The following is a 22,358-nucleotide window of genomic DNA, read 5'->3' as shown; positions in this document are numbered from 1 at the left end:
AATTAAAACATACAGGCGAAAAAAAGTTCTCTTCTAATTTTTTAGGAATTATTATTAACATTATAATAAATAATAAAAACTAAGCAATTTTGGGAACACAAACTATTTTTAAATAAATAAAAAACCCTTTAAAGAATTTAAATTCTATGTTATTATCTTTTGTTAAATCCATCACTAGAATCTACATTTGTTTCTCTTACACAATTAAAATCTTCCAAAGTCACTAAATATGACACAAGGGCTGAAAGACATGGCCTTTTCTGACTAATTAAAAATTCACAGTGAGTGTCCCAGGCATTACCAAAGTTGGCTGTCATTTTCCACTTGAGATGTTACAGTTGTCTACCATGCAAATTTTGTATTTATTAATCATTTCAGCCATCCTGTCACCATTCTCAAATTTGAAAATGCCTGAGTTCATTTTATAGTATCTCAGTTGTACTCAGTCTGACAGTGGTGTCTGAAACTCACAAGCAGTAGTTCAGACCTTACAGATCAGCATTTACTCTGCTTAATAACTTATAGTTTTAATTTTAACAAAAATGAAAGTATAAAGAAGCTTTACCTTCACCAGCTCTGTATAACCAGTTTCCCTTGCTGTCCACCAAGGCTGAGCTTTCAGTCCCTTGACATTGTAGAGAGAGCGCTGCCAAACTGAAGCAAAGTGACCTCTTTGGTATCCAAGTTCATACCACTTGTATGCCTAAAAGATTGTAGTTGTTAACAACCAAATTCACATCAGCCAAGCTCTTACAGGAAGAATATAACACTTTTTGGCAAGGTAACAGACCGTCTCTTTGGATGTTGGGGTTATTCTTTTAATAAAACGTACTAATGAATACTTTAAGGAAAAAAACCACAAACAAACAAAAACCCCCACCAAATAACAAAACAGATCAGTTGGCCAAGGCTGTCCAATCCAACATTAACAAAATAGGATAATCTCACAACCATTCACATAAAATATAGGTCAGTAATTCAGGTCCTGTCCTTGGACTTGGGAGATCCAATTGTTTCTCATCTTGGTCAACCCCTTTTTCTCTGTTTCAATTCTCTACCTGTGAATTGAAGATAACTGTCTCCTGCTGCCAACGGAAATGCTGTGATGATGAAAACACTGCTGGCTTCATGGATCTAAACTGTTTCTTAATTATCTAATACCTAAATACACGAGTTTCTTCAAATATTTGTTGCCACACCCAAACCAGTCACATGGCAGAAACCTATGGAGGCTAATACTAGACTTTTGCTTGTCTTACTCTCCCTTGACATAATTTGTTTTACCCCTGTATGCAGCAAAACAAGGCCCTGTAAAAAAAGCAAATGGAATGCTTGGAAAGAAAAGATCTAGCATGAGTAGTACTGTGACGAACCATATACAGTGAAGGTTATATATAGCTGCCTCTTTCCTGCCCAGCAGTATTGCTACAGTTGCAATATTTGAGACAACACAAAAAGCCCCAAACAGACCAGAAAACAGAACAGCTAAATAGGGAGATATGAGGATAAGAAATCCAGAGCAGAGGGACTGAAGCAGACAGCAATCCCCACCTTGAACAGAAACTGGCCAAAATTCTCTTTGAGAATCTGTAAATTTTTTTCAAACTTTTAAAAAATGTGGTACTCAGATCTTTAAAACTCTCTTGAAGTGTGGAGGAAAGTCTGCAACAATGTTGCCTTATAGTATTTATTAGAAGTACAGAAAAGCATTATGGATTAACAGAATAACAGCAGATCATATATAAGGTGTCATCTTTTTTTCCCTAGGGAAGCTCAGTAAAATTGTGCATGGGTCAAAAAAATATTGTTACCTGTGGGTAACACACAGTGTATCTTTAAATTGTGACGCGATCTTGGTTAAATCTCTGAAATGGAAGCATTAAGATTTATAACATCTGTTCCCCAAGATGTAAATTGTAATAGTGGTGGGATATCAATAAATTGTTCACGCTGACTGCCTGCATTCATTTGCAATGTCTGGAGTTAGCCCAAATAATAAGGGGAATGAATTACTTGTTGCGTATGAAAGTTGCTGCTCTTCAAGATATATCAGCTATAATCACAATGTATAATACTGTTAATATTTATCTATTAGAAGAATTTTCTATGGAGGTTGCCTTTGGTAGAATGGAGTTGGGTTAGGCTGCCTTGCTCATCTTTTCATTCCTGAGATTCTGTGAGGAACCTTTCTTTTCTCATGCAGGTTTTCACAGTGGAAAGACTAAATAATGACCACAGTATTATTCAAGAGAGTTACAACAGTGTATCTTCTTCTCCAGGACAGAAATTGTTTGAGATGCACTCGCTTTATGTATTCTGTGTGAACAGCACTTTGTTCTATAATAACTTCCACAGTTTTAATTTTTTTTTTAAGTCAATTTGGCATTTTAACAAATTTTAGTTGGAAAGGACATATGCAACACTGTTTCCCTAACATTTACCAAGACCATATTCATAATTCCTAATTTAGCTCTAATAGATGAATATCTACCTTCAGCAAACCTTCAGTGATAGCAGTTTCACATGTTCCTTAAATATTGATCTGTTTCCTGGATTAAATCTTGATATTCATCAAGTCTAGTAAGGTCAGTAAGAAAAATTTATCCTAACAATGGACCTTCCACTGATAAATTTAGAAGTCTGCTCTATCCCAAGAAATTAATTTGTCATTAATTAAACTTTTTCTACAGCAGACTTGACCATTAACTCCATAAACATTAACACATTAACACATCTGGGGGTTAGGGATGATTACATTAATTACATCTGTGTGGTATCTTTAGTCAAACACTACAATGGGATATTCTAGGCTCAACCATTCAACTCAGAGTATCCCAATGAAACATAGAGGGATTTGAGAAGAGACAGAGTCAGACAGAGAAAGCGTGAAAGCAGACTGTGTGCATGTGTCTCTAGGTGATCATATGCATGTGTTTCTAAGTAAAATGAGGAAAACTAATTCTCACTTGTAAATAAACATTTAGATCAAAAAAACCCAACTCATTGAAAGAGTATTTCAGAGAAGGCAATCTAGCTTAAAATTCAGATATTGTTACATTTCAATGTTTTAGATCTACTACATGCATTAGGTATTGTAATAAAAGTTCCATGAATTATTAAAAAAACCCTAACTTGATGAACTAGGCTTGAGAAGGATCACATACATGGGCTTCATCATAGCTCACTTGTCTATAGTTCATATTGGAGAACCACCTATTGACTGGGCCACAATAATCAAGAGGTCAGCATTTTTTACAGTATTTTAGAGATATTAATATTTCAGACATTACTAGACAAGTAATTAAAAAGCAGTGATTTTCATAGCTATTTCTGCTATTCTTTTTAATGCCTATTCTTTTCATGTTTCCCACCTAGGAACCTGAACAGTGGTTTTTTGTTGTTTTTCAATTCATTCCCAAAGTAATGTTCATTACTAATAACAGTCTTGAAAAAAGGCCCTTTGCTCCCCTACTATGACGGTAGTGCTAATTCATACATTTAAATTTGGCTTTTAAACAAAATTTGGTTTTTAATAAACAAACTAGAAACTCCTACAGCTTCCAGTGGCATATGTTTGTTTTTCTTGGGCACGTAACAGTTATGCTGTACAAATTGATGCTTTTCTGATCTATTTGCTAATTTAATTACTGATCAATTCCATAACTCAGTCCACACATTCAGTCCTCTCAATGTCTTCTTTTATCACATACTCATTGGTCCTCAAGGTCATTTTGGAAAAGAAGAGTTTATAAAATACACCCATACCAGAGTATGAGAGAACTTGTATACAGGTTTTTTTTCAACTTTTGTTAAAATCTTTGTTGTAAGTGGCAGGAGGAGAAAACAGACTCTAAAAATGCATTAATTAAAATCTTAAACAAATGTTTAGTCCCTCAGTTCAGGCTGCCCCATGCAAGCTTCAAATCTTCAGGTTAGTTCTAAAGTAAGGGATGATAAGAGATTGTATGTATTGTTATGCCAATGACAGATTTTTTTCTGTTGATCATCTTGACCTCTGCATATTGGACTGTTGTTGCAATAGGCCAATAATGTTTTCAATATTAATCCCATCATTAAAGGTTTTTCTGGATACTGTAGTCCTGAGAGATTTAGATTTTAAAGCAAGAACGTGCTAAATATGTACCTCTTTGTCTCCCATTCTCTGTAAGGCATCACCCAGATGAAAATAAAAACGTCCATCATCTGTGCCAGGGTCACCTGACTCTAGTCCTTCCTAATAAATAAGTAAAAAAATAAATTAATAAAAATGAAAGGTATAAGTGAAACTTCAATGGGACTTCTAAAAGAGTTCATTTGATTGCTGTAAACAGGCTGTCAATTCTATGCAAGAGACTGGCTATGAAATTAGCTAGAAAATATACTCACCAGGGTAACCTAAGCTAAGCTAAATGAATACAGTAAGTCAGTAAAAAGTCATTGGGAAATGTTATCAGTTTTCCAAGTCTCATGGCCTATCCCCTCAGTCCCTCCAAGACAGAGGTGTATTCAGAGATGGACATTAGCCCCTGACCCTATAAACATATACACAAGCATTTTAGAAAGCTGAATTATGGTTTTATTTTGTAGTATATCTTTTCAAACACTCAGAAGCATATGCTGCAAGCCTTCTCTGGATCTTTCAAGAACCTTAGGTTTGCAACATACTGCCAACCTCAAAACAATTTGAGGTTCAGAGCCACATACTTTGGGTAAACCATTAATAAAACAAATACTCAATGTTTAAGGATTGAGGAGTCTCAATGTACAACCTTGTTCCAGTTCACAGGCAGGGATACAGCAATATAACTCCAATAAGTAGCTTAAACTGTGATTCATAATTAGCATGCTTCTAGTTTGACACATCTCATACATCCCAATCCTACTTTTTTTCTGGTAAAACATTTACTGTGGGTGATAAAGTACCTGTAGATAGGGTATGCTCTCTGCTATCTTGTTTTCTGCCTTCAGGATGAAGCCATAATGTACTTTGGCAAAGCCATCATTTGGAGCCAGACTTAGAACCTGTTTGAGAACAAATGAATAAAATATACCTGTATGGATCTATGCAAATTAACAAACCTGTGCAAGCACTATTATTTAGTGATGCAATGACATCTGCTTCCATTACTGACTCAAGTTATCTCTTGGCTTGTCTGTACTTTCTTTCCCCCGTTCACTTTTGTGCTTCTCCAGACAAATCTCTTACAATTCAAACTTTGAAGTCTCAGAAGTAAAATTATTCCAACAGAAATAATTATTTTTCAGTTGTCCATTCTTTCCCATCCTCTCTCTTGAGATACAGCATGATACATTACAGCATTAAACCCATTCATTAACACTTAAGTTACTTATCCCAGGTTTGACTAATCTGAAGGAAAGCAGCTGCTCTTGAAAATATCTGCAGCACAGTTACAGAAAGTGTAGTATAGAAATATACTTGAAATAGTTTAAAATTAGATGGGTTTCTACTGGTGGCAAACTAGTTTTTGCAAGAGACAACATACTGTGCTGTGAAGCATAGTGATTACAATTTAAAAAGAAGCTGTAAAGTAACAAAAAGAAGGTGTAAAGTAACACCTGCATCACGTGACGGGGACATACAAACCCTGGAACACCAAGGACATTCTCAGCACAATGGCAAACTGAAGCACTCTGGAACAGTGTGCACTTCCCTGGCCAAAAGAAAGAAGGTGAGTAGTGACTCAATGTGCTTTCACACTTGGTGTTCATGGATAAATTATTCTTGTAGAGTTGTGTGCTGCGCTCATTGACCAAGACCAAATATGCTAAATCAAGCTAAAAGACTTTGTACCCTCAACAAGATTCAGATAATATCAGAGTTACAAACCGGCTTTATTTTGCAGAAAAGGAAAACTCATGGGCAAATGTCCAGAGATTGATATTTCATGGGGACTGTGCAAGGGAAAGGTTTGTAAGTACAGGGACAGCTGTTGAAAAGGATCAGTGTATGGGGCAATGTTTCAGGGGAAGAAGGTGTGAAGCTGTCCAGCCTGAGTTCTCAAACATGCACCCCCAACACCAGACCGATGATTTAAGTGCATTTGGTCTGCCTCAGCCAGAGGGGAAAATTAGAGAACATCTTGATCTACTTTCTAGCTCTGCCTTTCTATGATATACACATTCAATATAACTTGTAGCTCTATATGATTATCAATTACACGGTCAAGTTAATCTGTTTTTACACTTCTTCTCTCCTTAAAATAAGGGTGGACAGTTTTATCCCGACAGACCCTCAGTGTGAGGATCATCACAAGAGCCCAACAGTCAGTGGAATTACAGAGGCTGATACCCGCTGAATGTCTAGACAGTTGCTAAATACACAACAATGGACAGATGAGCAATTTCTCTTGCCTAAATCCATTTCTTATGTCATGGATAAAATGCCTTCATACATTACGGTTATTTTCTTCTGCCTTTTCCAGTCACTGTCTAACCTCATTTTTCAATCAAAATAATTACAAGCAAAACCATAACAAGTTCTCTGGACCAACTTCTCTCTTTTCTCAAACCTTATTACATACAAAATACATCCAAGCAAAAAAACCAAAATCACAGTAATGTGGGCATAAAATGTTATGAGTTAAAAATAGCATGATTTCAGTTCTTTTGGTAGAAAACAGTTACTTACTATGAGGGAACAAACAATCTATCTGAAGTCCATAATATGAGACATTATTAGCAAAAAGTGCTGTAGCAAGGATGAACTTGATCCCTAATATAAGAATACACTACCACCCTACGCATCTTATGCTTTTGTCTTTCAGCATTCTGTGTATAATTATTTTGATTCAAGAATCTGTACCTGCAGGGTGAAATGAAATGATTGACAGAAATATTTATTAGCCATATAATTTTGTTACAGTTTCTTTAACTATAGGATAAAGCTATCTGATTAATTAAGACAGAATAGAATTTTCTGTATTATGGTTCATTTAAACTCTGCCGAGTTGCATTAAGGAATGATCTACATTCAGAGCCCCTAAAGAGAAGCAAAGAGATACAATCAGCAGAAATTACACTGGAAGTATTTAATGTAAATTGTATTACTCTGTTGCTGTTGCTCCATGCAATATTAATTATGTTTAGAAATAAGTTTTACTAAACTGCTCACAGTCCATTAAATATTAATCACGAATATAGATATTAACCTCTGGGGCTATCAATGGCTAATTAGCCAGGGCAGAGTACTGTGTTAATGTGGATATTCTGGTTTTGGTACCTGAAATAGCTCAGAGCTGGCTTATGCATGTCTGTATAATGCTGCACTGAGCCATGTACATGTGCCTCAGCATGGCAGGCAGAATAAGTGCTATTAGCAGAGTAACTGGTCCTAAAAAGTTCTCTTCTGCTGTATTTTTTTATAATCTGTATACCTTTGAAAACAAAAATAGCTCCAAATTCTACCAGGACTACTTTTAATGTTGTTTTCTTTGAAAATCAAAATAGCTCTGAATTCTACTAGGACTACCTTTAACATTATGCTTCCATGTCCCTGAGTGTAATGTTCAAAAGAAAATGCTTTAACATTAGAGGCAAAACTGAAATCCCCTCCAGTTGGACACCATTTTCTATCTGTGGTTCAGCAAAAACTCTGGCAAACATATTCTAGAAAAGCGTATTTTGGGTAAGTTACATTACACCACACTACAGCTGGAAGAAAAAAAATCTCTTGATCGTAAGCTCAGTGTTTGTCTGCATTGTTTCTGTAGCTAAAAGAAGGAACACGTATTAAAGACATTTAAAATAAGCTGCTAAGATGTAGCAAATTTGGAAAGAAAAATAAGAATTGCATGGAAAAATAAGTAAACTGGCTATTAAAGGTAAAGCAAAAGCAGAAAACTTTCATCCACTAGGATTCCTTTGGCTTCTATTCAATTCCTTGGAGATGATGCAAACTAGGGTCTGAAATGTTATGTACTGTGATCCCACATAGGGAATGGTGCATCTGAAGGGTCCAGCTGGTTGCACGTGCTCAGTCCATGCTTAACACAGACAGGTAACATTGAATTAAGATGGAAACGTTACAGCAAGAAGCAAAGGTACCTTTTCCCAACTAGCAGATTCCCAGGAAACTTGGAGTTTAAGTTCTCCTGCAAAGAAGAGTGTTTAACCACTTGGGAATTTCCCTGAGCATCAGAAACAAGTACCACATACACAAAAAGCTAGGCAATCATGAAGAAAAGAACAAAACCAGAGGGGAATCAGCAAAGAGCTGAGACATTAGTTGAAAAAGGGGTATGTTCTCTGGAGGATGTGTCCTTAACTCTGCTCTGTCTTCTTAAGTGCTCATGCTTTCTGCATTCAAGAACACTTGAATAAAATGTATGAACATCCTTACAGTGGGAAACAGAACCCAGAATTCATAAATATTGGAGGCATCCACTGTGCAGCACTGAGTTCATGCTCCTGTTTGTGCTCTTTTACGTTTTTCTATCAAAAGATTAATTCGTCCTACTCTAGTAAGAAGGATTTAGTCACACTACAGAAGTTTCCCACATTTTTCAAAAATCATGGGAAGAGCAAGATGTCTCATGGAGGCCCCCAGAACCACTACTCACAGTTTGCCTGTCTCTCTACTGACTGAGCAGAGAATCTGAGCACCTACGGTAGGAAAGCCATATGCCCATCACTTTCTAAATATGCATTGCAACAGCTGAGTGAAGTACTCCAGAGCAGACCAGGTAGCCCCTAACAAATCTGCCCAAAATCATGTAAGAAGCCTTCAGTAGAACCAAGAATGCAAGCAGGTACACAAGCTTCTCCCTGTTTCTTTGGTTCTGTATTATTTCTTAAAATCCTTAGTGTAAATGTATCCTGAGTTACAACAACAAATTTATATTAATGTGTTGGAATTCAGCCTAAGGAATATCCAGAATATGGACAAAACCATATGATTTAAAAAAATTATTTGCTGTTCTTTTACAAGAGCAGAACACCACTATGAGCTATTCTATTTCAGTGGTTAGTGAACTGCAAAACAGAGTAGTTACACTGGATAAGGTCCATAGAAGAATGGAAAACAATATATTAAAAGCACACCAGTTCTTATTTCGCATATCTGTTCTTAATCAGAGCGCTATACATCTCTTCTGAAATATATAAAACTCAATATTAAAGTAATTACATAGCAAAGTCATTACCTTCTTCCATGTATAAAAATTCCTGTTATTATTGATATCGAGAAATTCTAGCAGTTGTTTGCAGCAAAACACTGAATAACTGCAAAGGAAAATCTTGCCCAAAAGGAATATGTCTTTATTTTCTCAAGTTCCTTGCAGCTTGAGTAGCAGGTTTGGTTAATAAATTCTATCTTTAAAAACTGATATTTCCAATCCTCTGAGAAACTTTGACAGCAAGACAAAAATTATCGAACAGCCATGCTTTATGGAGGGACCTACAAAATAGCGAAAGTAGCAAAGTAAACATTATTCTGGCAACATCTGAGACTACCAGAGGAGCTCGAGGAAAAAAAATGGTATTACTAGCTTTTGACTCCTGCTTCCAACCACGTGGTTGAACGTCATCCTTCTCTCTGAGAAACTACCAGAGACAAGAACCCCCTCAGACTCCCAGATGTGGGGGATGGACAACTGGGCCTTTATTCTCAGGAGGTGGTACTAACTATGCTGACTCCTCTCCAGCCTACATAACCAGCCAATTACCATACCAGGCCTGTAGTAAACAAGCCCCGCAATAAGTGTGCCAACACCAACAAGACTCTCTGGTCAGGCGCAGACAGGATGTGCTCTACCAGTGATGTCAGACTCCACATCTGTCAGAGAGTTTCCAGATGTTGACAGGGCTTCTAGATCACAGGAGCAGAGTGGCCCTTCCTGGCAGTGAAGTTTCCCCAGCCAAATAACCATAAGTATAAGGCAAGAATATAAATCCACTGAATTGTCCACACTACAAACATTGTGAAAGAAAAACAGAATTTAAGCAGCCTACAAAAATATGAAAAAGCAAAGGTTAAATAGCTGTGTGAGTACTGAACTACTCGATTGCATGGTTAGAGATGCTGTTCCTGTAAAGAGACTGGCTTCTGCTTTCTTTGTCTTGCAGATTGGATATTTTTTTTGTACTATGCATTACACATTACATACAACACACCTACATGTGTTGTCAATATATTCCAAACCTGGCTACCAGAAAGTGTAAGATTTCAAATATTATTAAGCACATGAAACAAATCTGCATTTCTCTGTCAATGAGGAAAAGCTTAGCATAAGAGTACCAGGAAATCTGAATTAAAATTAGAAGATAATTGCACTAGAAAAAAAATTGTATCTATGTTAACCCTTCAAAACTTCACATGTGAAATGTTTAACAACTAAAAAAGTTAAAATCAATCAATCTTTAGAATGAATATATGAATGCAAATATTTATACTTTACTGGAATGGAAACTCACCTCTTCATATACTTTCTTAGCATTGCTGTTATCTCCTATCAAGAGGTAACCAACGCCAAGGTCATTCTTGAATGAAGTATCACTGGGAAACAGCTGAACTAATTTCTGTAGAGTAACCAGGGAACCCCTCATGCGACCTGATTTGATTGAACAAGACTTAATTACAACCGCAGATATGAGTAACAGTAGCAAGACATTTACACAACATCTAAGAAAACACAAATCAGAGCCAAGTGCTCCACTTTCACTAATGATCAAGAAGGAGAAGCTGAAAAAACTTGTGCAGGTAGAAGCACATTCAGCTGCTTGGTTGTTACTGAGGTGTAGCAATACCAGGAATATTTCAGGGAATCATTGCAAGTACATATCATGCAGTGTTATGGTAGCCTCTTGTGGAGAATCCTTTATAGTGCAGCAGTAACATTATTTAAGCTTTGGTTGCTTTATTGTAAACAGATATCAAAGCACTCAACAAAATTAAGTAAACATATAATAATAAACTTAATCTTAATTAAGAAATTAAATGCACTTCTAGCATTAAGTAATAGTTCTACTCTATTTCCATTATTTATCATGGAAATTTATCATGCTTTATGTGCTTAAAATTAAGTATGTTCCTCAGCTTCCTAGATGAGGTCTTGCAAAGGAACAGCAAGAACAAAATAAGTTGATATTAAAAATCCAACCCATGGGAACAGAACTCTTTTCTGCCTCATATTCTAATCAGCACTCCTCATACATCACAGAATTGAGAACCTACAATCTAAACTGATGTTATCCTCAAGATCAATTTCATTCTTCTCTGTTTACTGAAAGTTTATTCTGAATATGTTTACTCTGCTTATGCCATTAATTTCCTCTTGATTTTCTTCAGCTTCAGTAGAAAAAGAAGACTTTCTTCTTTTTTGGTTAATAAAAATTTTTGACCACCTCTCATCATATCTTCTCGTAGCATCTACTGCAGCTTTCTACAGGCACTGTTATCATACAGGCAAATTATAGACACTAGTTCCCTAGAAAAATTTTAAATATTTTTTTTTCACTAGCATTTAAGACATTAGGAGGATAAGTCCTACCAAAAATTCAATAGAATTGGCATTTTAAGTCCTTAGTAACCTCTTGAAAGTCTTGTTAACATAACTTCCATAATTTTTACACCACCCTCAAAACTTACCGAGGAACTGCTGCCTGTCTGCTTCTCGTTTCAAGCTCAGCTTTATCAGATCTGAAGGGACATTTGGCAGACTAACCACCTCATCATAGGTGTTGATAGCTTGTTGCAGCATCTCATTGCTTCTCATTTTCTCAGCTAAGTCATCTTCAGACTAGAAAGAATCACAAAACCATAATTAGAACACATAATAATCCGTTAGTCTTAAAAATAACCGGGAAGACACATTAGAATTACCATTAGTTCTTGTTACCTAAAAACTGTTTGAAAGCAGAATTACGAGAAAACTTGCACCTAAAACATACATTAACACAGATTTTTGATTAATATTTGTGGAATTCATAATTTCCACTTTCAAAAATAAATGAGGCAATCTGTTTAATAATACGGAAGAAATGCTAAGTTTTGCCTATGGGGTATTTGTATAAGAAGCCTCACTCTGGCAGCAAAGCACAGATCAAAACACACCAACAAACATTTTTTTCATGTATTCTGACAAATTTATATACACTCTGTCTTAGAAAATGAATTAGGACTTGCCTTTCCTCTAGCATATATTGATAGAATATCTACCCTACAACTCTTTCAAAACTTAAACAGGCTCATCAAATTCAGAAGCAGATCAAAGGATATATGAGCTCTCTACAGTGAAATTACAGCTTCAGTGAACCCAACAGAATCTATGACTGATTTCACCTGTGGTAAGGCATTTTCATAATCTGCTTCAACAGCTGAAAAAGTAAGATTATGTCTCAAATGCAGATTTTTTAAAGGTTTACTTTAAATTGTTTATATAAATGCATGCATTTTCATGTGTTTAATGCATTCTTCCCAAATACATCTATATTTATTGGCTTATGCCCTTTCTTAAGTCAAATTGCAGAGCATGGCAAGCACTACAGGTGCAGAAGATCTTGTTAGTCTATTTAAATTCACATATGTAGCAAAAGAAACTGCTTCAACTGTGTTTTCTGCATATGCTGTAGCAAGTACCTGAAATCTCTTTGCACTTCTGTCCTTTAATTTTTTTTCCTTGAGTTGCTTTGCAATTGAGTATGTGAAACACCAAATAATATGGTTACCCAGCCAAACAGTTCATCAGGCAGCTTTCAGACACCTTCAGAAATCAGTTTTAAACAATAATTATTTTTTCTGATGTACATTCACAAGGAAATTTGACTTTCCTTTTTTCAAAGACAAAGATTTGCTTTGCTGTGCATCAAGTGCTTGTGTGACAGTATTTTGGATATTTAGCATGACTATTATTAACCAACTGAAAACTGCTTGACACCAATTCAAGTGCCTCATTAATTGTCTAACAGCACAATTCCTTCCTACAGCAAGGGCTTCACTTCGTTCATCTTGATTAACATGAGTTCAAGGAGTCATTTTTTACTCCTAGCAGGAGTAAAAAATAGGACTATCTTACTACTTATGAAAATTCAAAGTTTATTCTCTTCTGAGACATCCCAACACAGTTCAAAAGTACTATGAATGCAGAGTTTATTTTATGATGCATTCTGGTTGTTTTTTTTTTTTTTTAAGGGGAACACGTGAAACACAACTCTCTTCACAAAAAAAAAAGCTAATTAAGCCTCCTTGCCTAAGAATTTGTGTCCTTTATCCTTTAACACTCTCTACATAAAAACTCCAAATCCTCTTCCCTTTCCCATTAAGCAAAAAGCAGCATTTATCCCAGAGCTGACTGACATGTTGATTTAACAGTTACAGCAAACAGAATGTAACAGCTAAGTTCTGCCTGTTATTCCTGCACTGGGCCATTAGTTGGGATTTATCTCTTACCATTCACCTGACAGTTCTTATGAGATCTACAGGGCACATCTTATTTTTGTGTTATTTACAATACTTTCCACTAGACTAAAGTTACACAAAAGCTGCCAACGTAAATTGGGGAAGGATAATGAACTGAAAGAGATACAATATGACAGATTGCATAGAAAACCTCCATAAATTTACAAATTAATTCTGACTGGGGTTTATAACTCTATTGGTAAAAAAATGTTTATTTTAGCTTTTTTAACATTTATTGGTTTTTGTTTGTTTTTTAAGTACCTGAGCTTTCCCATATCTTGCTCGAGGACTTTGTGGATATCGATTCACTAGTGCTTCAAAGGCCCTTAGAGCTTCTTCAACTTTTCCCTGGAAAGTAGAGATATTTATCAGCAATTCTATCTAATAAAAATGCTGGAGAATGAAGGACCTAATAAGACATTAGTTACCACAGTTAAAAAAACAAACATAAAATAAGCAATGCACTCTGAATCACAGTTTTCACTCATACTTTCATTAGGATTGCCTTCTTATTTTAGAGAAATTTATTGTCATTATTTATGAAACAATATTACCTAATTTCCAGGGTTAAAATTAAAAATCTTTTTATTTTACTCACTTTCCCTTTGTTGACTGGACAAAATGCTGAGATGACAATAACCTGTCTATACAAAAAAGTAAAGATTCTACTGCTAATAACGAAGTCCAAAATGAATATAACAGAAAATAGGAAGAAAGCTCTAGGCATACGTGGAAATTTTCTCTCCACACACCTGTCTTGATGAACAATATTGTAACTACAGATCTTCCAGGGGAAACATTGTAGACTCATCCATAGTATATGCCTGTTTCCTCCAAATCTTTTGCCTAACAATGTCCCCCAGGAGACCTCACACGTGCTCTGTGTCCCTTCCCTGTCTCACATAAAGTCCAAACGTAACTATGGTATTCTCATGATGGATGTTGACCAGCAAGTATGGATGGAAGTCAAGAAGAACCAGCCACACTGCTAAACAGGTGCTAAGCACTGCTTGGCAATATTTGGCAACAGACCTTGCTGCAGCTTCCAGCTCTTACAGCTTTACATATATGAGTGGGCTATTACACACAACTGCCTTGCTATCTTCAAATATTACACGTCTGATTTATTACTAAATTTATCCTGATTCCTACATGACACACATGACTATCTGTAACTTACCAAGAAACACAGGCATGAAAAGAGAGTCAGCAACCTGACCCTATAGGCTCAGCAAAAATTTCTGCTACGCCTTTCTCTGATTAACCAATTGCTTAAGTAACAAGAAGCATGAAAATTCCTTTTGGTTTTATATTCTAACATGTAAAGAAGGCTTCTAGTGATGAACAGCAGTGGCAGCATGAGGTCAGTACTCTCTAATAGCCCTCCAGTCCAATCACAGACCTACCAGAACTCTAGGGCTGCACAGATGGCAGTATAAAGTCAAAATGGCATAGTATACTGAAAATCAAGAATAATCCTTCATCTGCAGTGACTAAAATGGTCTTTATTGTACTGTACTGAAAATAGCATATCTCTTTGCTCATCCATCTCAAAGCCAGGGTACAACAGGGTACAACAAAAACCTGCACTAGGACTGTCAGTGAGGCATATCAGAGTTTTCACAAGATTTACATTCTAAAGACTTAAGGCATCTCATCTCTAACAGCCACAGTCTTGCTTCGCTATCTCATCTCGCTTCTGGAAAAGGGATCTCGTATCTTTGCGAAGGTATTATTTTCTGAAATACTCAAATAAAAGAAAAAAATTGGAACCTATAAAGGGTTCTGAAGAGCTTGCTTTCTGTTGGTTTTTTTTTGTTTGTTTGCTTTCCACAGTCAAGTTATTAAATTCAGAACTACCTGAACTGACTGACTGACTGATGTTAGAAGTCTTGCTGCCACTGGTGAGAAGCAGGAACATCTACTTTGTCCTCTAAGCAACTGTACGGCAGCAGAGACACACACAGGACACACACAGAATCCCAACAGAAACACCTGCTTCAAAGATCTGCACCTAACACTCCCGAGGCATATGAACACTTACTGAGAGATCCATATTAATATGCACATATTAAGTTCTCTGTTAAGAGTTGACTTCAGAATTCAAATGGGCAGCAGTGATAGGACAGAACTAACCCTGTTCCATGTGATCAATTTAAGCAGAAATTTAATGGTTAAGCTAAATATTTTCAAGGTCAACAGTGAGCAAATATACATGAACAGACATACACTTATGACTTTAAAATTTAAATGAAATATCCAGCAGAAGTTAAATTTGAAGGACAAATACGCACTGAATTTTTAATTTTAAAAAGTTAATTTCACAAAAAATAATCTAAAAGGCATTCTCCCTTTTTCTAAGTTTTTATCATTTTTGTCCATTGCCTACAGTCCTGAGTAAAACATTCAAACTTACTTTTTTACGTAGTTTTTCTGCAGCATCTAGTTCAGCTTTAATGGTCTTATCAAACTTGTTTAAGAGCTTTGGTTTCTTCTTTTTAGCTAGAAGATTTAAAAAACACACAGTTCATTACTTCTTTTGCATTTTACAGTAATTGTCTGGAGTAACACTTAACTAGGGTATGTGCTGGTAAAGTGCAAGATTTCCAAGTAAGGCAGTTTCAAATTACACTGAAAAGAAACTGATTTCTTACTTATTACAATCAAAAATTCCTATATGGAAAAGTAAACTTCAGTCATTCAAACTGAATGACTTGGCAGTCAAGTTTTAGATAAAGAATCTTTCATCACATAACAGTCAAGGATTTTTTTTTTCCAAACGGTTCAGTTGGTGTGGAAGAACAATGAGCACTGTTATTTTCCCACATTTTTATGGTATTATGAAAAACATGATTACCAGGCCATATTGTGACTATATAGGTCTACTTCTTTGCCTAGAGCAATTAGTGAGGCTGCATCTGAAATGCTGTGTCCAGTTCTGGGCTCCTTAGTACAAGAGAGATGTGGAGCTCCCGGAGCAGGCCCAGCAGAGGGCAACAAAGATGATTAAGGGACTGGAGTATCTCTCTTACAAGGAAAGGCTGAGGGACCTGAGCCTGTTCAGCCTTCAGAAGAGACGACTGAGAGGGGATCTCATCAATCAACGTCTATAAGTACCTGAGGGGAGGGTGCAAAGAAGGATGGAGTCAGGCTCTTCTCAGAGGTGCCTAACAACAGGATAAGAGGCAAATGGCAAAACACAGGAAGTTCCACCTCAACATGAGGAAGAACTTCTTTACTGTGTAAGTGACCGTGCACTGGAACAGGCTGCCCAGAGAGGCTGTAGAGTGTCCCTCACTGGAGATATTCAAGAACCATCTGGATACAAATCTGTGCAAAGCGCTCTAGGATGACCCTGCTTGAGCAGGGAGGTTGGACCAGATGATCCAGTGTGGTCCCTTCCAACCTTACCCATTCTGTCATTCTGTGATTAGAAGAGTTCATAGAAATCATAGTTACTCAGTAGAGGGGAGTTCTTGTTGAACTCAAGTTCAACACTGAAATGTCAGACCAAGACCTCTAACTGATCAAGTTTCTACAGCTTAATAAGCTATCACATAGAAGCAGAGCAGCAGCAGCATGTAGCAAACCAGCCTTGAAGTAAATTGTGTAAACTGCATTTAAAGTAAATGGAAGTAAATGGTGTCAATTTAAACAGCTATTTACTTCATAGCACTTCACTCTTAAACAATGTCTATTTGGTTGCATTAAGTATACTTAATGCAATACTTAAACTACTCTTAACTAGTTGTTAAAAAATGCAAATGTGTTACTGAAGGGATATGGCAGCAGGTAACTGCTTTTCTCCACATTTGCTACAACTCAACTTTGATTTTGCATTTCATTAGGAAAAAAGGACTCCAACTTTTCTGACACAGGTAGGGGAAATATGTATTGGCTGATACCAGTAACTACTAGTTATACATATATGTAATCAGTAGCACATGTTTTTGCTTTAATGAGGGATTACTGTTTTTCCCCCTCTATGGAGAATAAGTCATTAATAGCATGAAATTATTTCTTTCTTTGTATATGTTTAAAGAGGGAATGTTGTAACTGGTACACATAAAGCTAAACCCAAACATCCTACAGTTTAACATCACAAGACTGCTGCAATGCTACAGTAAGTATTTTGGATAACAAGTCATTGTAACTAGCTATGTTTTATTCTGCTTCCCAAGTCCTCAGATGCATTGTTCAGGAATTACAAGAGCCATCACATACTACCGGAAGCTGTGCTTGTGATTCCTTAAATGATACTGTCTCTGAGACTCTGATCCTACATACAGTCTCAGGCAGACAAATCATGTCATCTATGTTAAACCTCAGAAAAGACCAATGCCTTAGTTCATGCTAAACCAATACTAAATCCATCCAATCATGAGAGGATCTCCTAAGTCTGAGCTGCTTCTGTATGGGATGAAAAATAAAACATTCTTGACTACTTTTGGGCTTTTTGGTGTGAAACTTTCACTGTCATATTCAATGTCGAACTCGGACAGCTCTGTGCAGAGAGAGTTTTTCTTATACTACCTTTTTAAACCCTTCTGCAGCATTGGTGTGTACGCACAGTTGAATAGATGCTACTGTTTTTCAGAAGCAGGAGGGAAACAGAATTCAAGCTATCCTACCAAATTCCATTTACTTATTCACAAAGGTTGTATGAAGCTTTAAATCTAAAAATGTATTAATATTTACAAAGGAAAGGTACCAAAGCAGCAGTGCATTAGGATTATTATATCCCTGTTGATCCTTCTCATAATAGAAGGCACCATAATCTTTCATTGCATTATATACCAAGAAGTTAAGAAGAAAAAAACATCAAAACTATCCGACATATAGGAGTTTACAATTTTTTTCAGGATAAACCACCACACAACATACTTTAAGATATTGGTTTTGCTCCCCTAAACACTTCAGGTTTCATTGTAACCCATGACTTGAAATCAAGCATTTATACTGAAGCACACAACAATGCATTTAGGGAATGTAGTTATCATGGAACTAAACTGACCAAAGAGGAGCTTTGTTTTGTGTTTTTTCATTATACACACGTTTTTAATGTCGGTTGTTCCTTCCCCAACGAAGGAAGGAAGTCGGAAAGCAATACTTTCCTATCTGTGGCCTATTCCAGTCTTGCTCTGTCTTACTTTAATATTATCCATTTAATAGGAAAGGAATGTCTTTACCGCATTTTCATGCAGTTAATGATGATAAGGATTAAGGAGCACAGCACTGGCTCTCTTCCAAGTGTTCACACCCTTTGAATCCAGTAAAACTCACAGAACCAGCTCCTATCACAAAAGTAAGGATCCCTCCACCCCAAACCTTCAGTGCACAGTGACTAACAGGTATGGTCAGAAGTTTCTTACACAACATCACTGGGCCTGAGAAGAATAATACATAACATGCAAAAGGCTTGTTGGGTTTTGTCTTTGTTTTGTTTTCTTTTTTCTTTTCTAAAAATATGCCAACTTTGTTTTCCAAGCAACCATTGCTATTTCTAAAGCCTAGCTTTCTCAACAGCAGGTGTGGATGAACCCAGAAACATCAGCCCAAGGAACCAATGAAAGCAAATGACGCTAAGGACTTTTTAGGTTCATTGAGCTCTTAGCTGCCATGTGAAACTGTCCTTTGTTGTGAGCAAACTGAGGCATGTCAGTTCCTCTGAGTACATGATCTGAGAACCTTCCAGCTGGACATCACCACCAAACACCTGGTTTCATTTCTGTTCTCTAAATAGGAGGCTGTACATAGATACGAGAAATAACGTAAACCCCAACTAAAATGTCAATTCACAGTTCTTATGGCATGAATGAAAATCTTTATCTAAGGCTGGTGAGTTATACATGAACTGTGTATTCAGTAAGTCAGGACAGCTATTTGTCAGCTTTTTAGCTTTCAGCATTCATGGAAAGACAGAGTCACTTGGTCCTTCCCAAACTCAGTAAGCATGACAACAGCAAGGTTCCTTTGAGGCAAAGGAAAGGAGCTTTCCCACGCACAAAGAAACTCTTACTGCCTGTGGGACACTGTTTCTGCTGTTCATTTGAATTTACAAGGAGATGAGAAATAGTTCATGAAGAAAGAGTAAATTAAAATCTTAAAAGTCTGTGGCACAAAGATGCAATATCTTTCCCTTCATATCCAACTTGGGTGATGTGTTGGAAGAACCTTTTTGTCACCCTCCATTACAAAGAAGAATTATCTGACTATTTTCAGTACAATTATATATCATCTCTAGACCAGCGGGAGATCAATATAAAAAGCTGGAAAGGAGCTGTTAACATAAATATTATTCATCTGCTAGGCACCAATATAACACAGTAAACATTATATAACGAGCAATCATTTTCATCTCCCGTTCTACTCCTATTTTAAGGATTCACTAGGGAGCTTTCAGTGTAACCATCAAGCATTCCTCTATATTAACCAGATAGCCTGCTATCTCCCTGCAGGGGTATTTTAATAAATTATCCATTTCCTCCTTCTAGTGTAATAATCTTTTAGCAGATGTGACCCAACATATTAAATTCAACATTACAAAGTTAACTCATCTGTTTTCAGAGGAAAAAACATGTAATTTTTCTTCGATGGCAGATTTCACCATGTCACTGAGGTTGTGCATAATCACACAACCGCTAGGATGGTTTGTTGTCCAAATCAGGTTGAGTATTAAAATGGTAATAATTTTTTTATGTATCATATTATGGTATTTCAAGAAGAATATTGAGGACTTTCAATAATAGCCTTGGATGTAAGGATAGGCTTTGTATCTAGGACTGCTGTCTTAGTATTCCCCTTAAGACTCCTTCAGAGCTGTCAAAGCAGCAAGCTAGGAAATATTCCTATAAGAAGCTCTATGCTAGTTCTTGTGTTGGGGAACAAACAATTACCACTGATGACAGGCAATCTCATATCTCCCTTATTAAGATAAAGAAGAAAATAAAAAGAAACAAAAAAAAAATAGAAGGAAAATCTTTTGGAGGTGATAATGTATTACATTAAATGTGCACTCAGACCACAAGAGCACTACATAAAAATTAAAGGAAAAGTAACCAAATGATTAAACATGATTGAATTACTTACTTTTGAAGAACGGTTTAGAAATATTTTGTCCTTCATTGCTGGGGTGGGGAAGAGAGCAACATTTACATCTGAATAAGCAAGAACAAAGAAGACTAAAAAGGCAGTAGTAAAGAGTTTGCCAGTGGAAGAGAGGTACATACTGCTCTGTAAAAAATAGCTATAGAGATGAAAAGAATAAATTATTTTCTGTATCATCATAGTCAGGATAAGGAATAGAAGGCTTAAAATTGCAACAGCAGGAAATTTGGCTTGAACATCTGGAACTACTATCTCTGAGCAAGCACAGTGGAACAGGTTGCTAAGGGCAGTTGTGGAATCCTAATTACTGAAAAATTGTAAGAACAAGCTGTATAAGCATCTGTCAGGAACAATGCACACAGCTGATAAGGCCTTCAGTAAACTTTAGGGTCCCACCTAGTCTTATGTTCTACAATTTCTGTAATTACTTCTATATGTCAATGCACTGTAGTGACAATACTATATTTACACAGGTAACTTCCATTCTCTCATTCAATAATCAGAGAAATCCCCACAGAAGCTTGCTGTGCCAGTCATCACAGTGACCAAAATTTCTCCTAGCCCTACACCAGCAAACTGAAGTTCAAAAACTTTTCCTAATGCAAAACTTCATCTCAGTGCTACAATATCAGAAAAGCCATAAGTGATTAAAAACAGTGCTGTGACAGAAAGCAATCTCAATTACCACTGCTGTTATTAGCTTTTTCTGTAAAAAACTCAAGCTAATAACATTTAAAAAAATCAAGTTCTGTGTATCTTCATTTGAAGCAGATCTATCTTTTTATCTTAAGGAACAGTCCAGACAAACAGCATTAAAAAAAACCAAACACTTGCAAACTCTATGTTGATTTATTCACAGAATTATATTTCCTGCTACTTGACAGCTTTTAATGTGAGAAGTTGCCTGAAGAAATAATAATAAAGGAATTAAAACTAGGATTGCTAGACAAATGCCCTCAAATGATCAAATGTCTGTATAGTCCTGTATAACTGAGCAGAACACAAGCTTTGAAATTGGTATAAAATGCCAAGTAGCCAATTATGTTAATGCAGAAAGTGCATCCGAACCAATTACATGAAGCAACAAGAAAAAAAAAAAGATAACTTGCACATAGCAAAAAAATTGATTACATATCACCCTAAGTCCAAAGCAATACAAAAAAACCTCAAAGAAATAACACAAATAACTACTAATAATACTTCTATAATGGAGTAAATGAATTTTCTCTAGCATTCAGAGAAGGGGGAAAGGGTGTATGTGTAAGATCTCTCCATTTCACATTTTCATCTGAAATATAACACAATCATCCAGGCTAAGGAAAACCTCATTCTCCTAAAAGAGAAAACACTGATGACCTGCCTGATTAGACATCAGCCTGATTTCTCAAAAGAGTAAATATCATTGGCCAGAAATAGACAAAAACATTGAATACTATCATAATTCTTTCATGATTTTTTTATCCTAAAGAGACATCATGCACTTGGCATTTTAACAGATAGCAAGTTACTTTTAAGTGGGTCAAGATATTTTCTAAACTATTCTTTTTCCTGAAAGGATCACTTAAAAGATGGGGTAGGTTTAGCACAACACATAGCATGAACTGCTCTGTCCTTGCTGACATACTCTGAGCCTCTGATCAAAGAATACATGTATGGTTTTGTTCCTGAGCAAAGTAAGCGGGAGATAATATCATGCTGCTATTAAAAATCCCAGAACAATTAGTGATTATCTCTAAAAACTAGTATGCACTTTCATACAGGTAACATAAATCTTCTCTCACTCCTGTGCCTTGTAAAAGTTGGGAGCAGATATTCTACAGTTCTGTGATCTTATTCT

At 36.2% G+C, this 22,358-nt stretch overlaps 1 protein-coding gene across 1 annotated transcript in view; it reads right to left on the bottom strand.

Annotated features, from left to right (window-relative positions):
- Positions 1 to 22,358, bottom strand: part of LOC120325076 (aspartyl/asparaginyl beta-hydroxylase-like) — a 45,072-nt gene that overhangs the window by 22,368 nt on the left and 346 nt on the right. The window contains exons 2-9 of the mRNA XM_039390390.1: positions 20,504 to 20,660; positions 15,831 to 15,916; positions 13,676 to 13,762; positions 11,606 to 11,756; positions 10,432 to 10,568; positions 4,924 to 5,022; positions 4,145 to 4,234; positions 566 to 703 (exon numbers count right to left, since the gene is read on the bottom strand). Coding sequence (XP_039246324.1) covers positions 566 to 703; positions 4,145 to 4,234; positions 4,924 to 5,022; positions 10,432 to 10,568; positions 11,606 to 11,756; positions 13,676 to 13,762; positions 15,831 to 15,916; positions 20,504 to 20,660 — 945 coding nt within the window. The remainder of the gene's footprint in view (positions 1 to 565; positions 704 to 4,144; positions 4,235 to 4,923; positions 5,023 to 10,431; positions 10,569 to 11,605; positions 11,757 to 13,675; positions 13,763 to 15,830; positions 15,917 to 20,503; positions 20,661 to 22,358) is intronic.

Source organism: Pipra filicauda, unplaced genomic scaffold, assembly GCF_003945595.2.
Source record: "Pipra filicauda isolate LSUMZ 115617 unplaced genomic scaffold, ASM394559v2 scaffold81_size6448238_pilon, whole genome shotgun sequence".
Lineage (NCBI taxonomy): Eukaryota > Metazoa > Chordata > Aves > Passeriformes > Pipridae > Pipra > Pipra filicauda.
The sequence above is the reverse complement of the archived record's forward strand: the minus strand, read 5'-3'. Positions and strand labels throughout refer to the sequence as shown.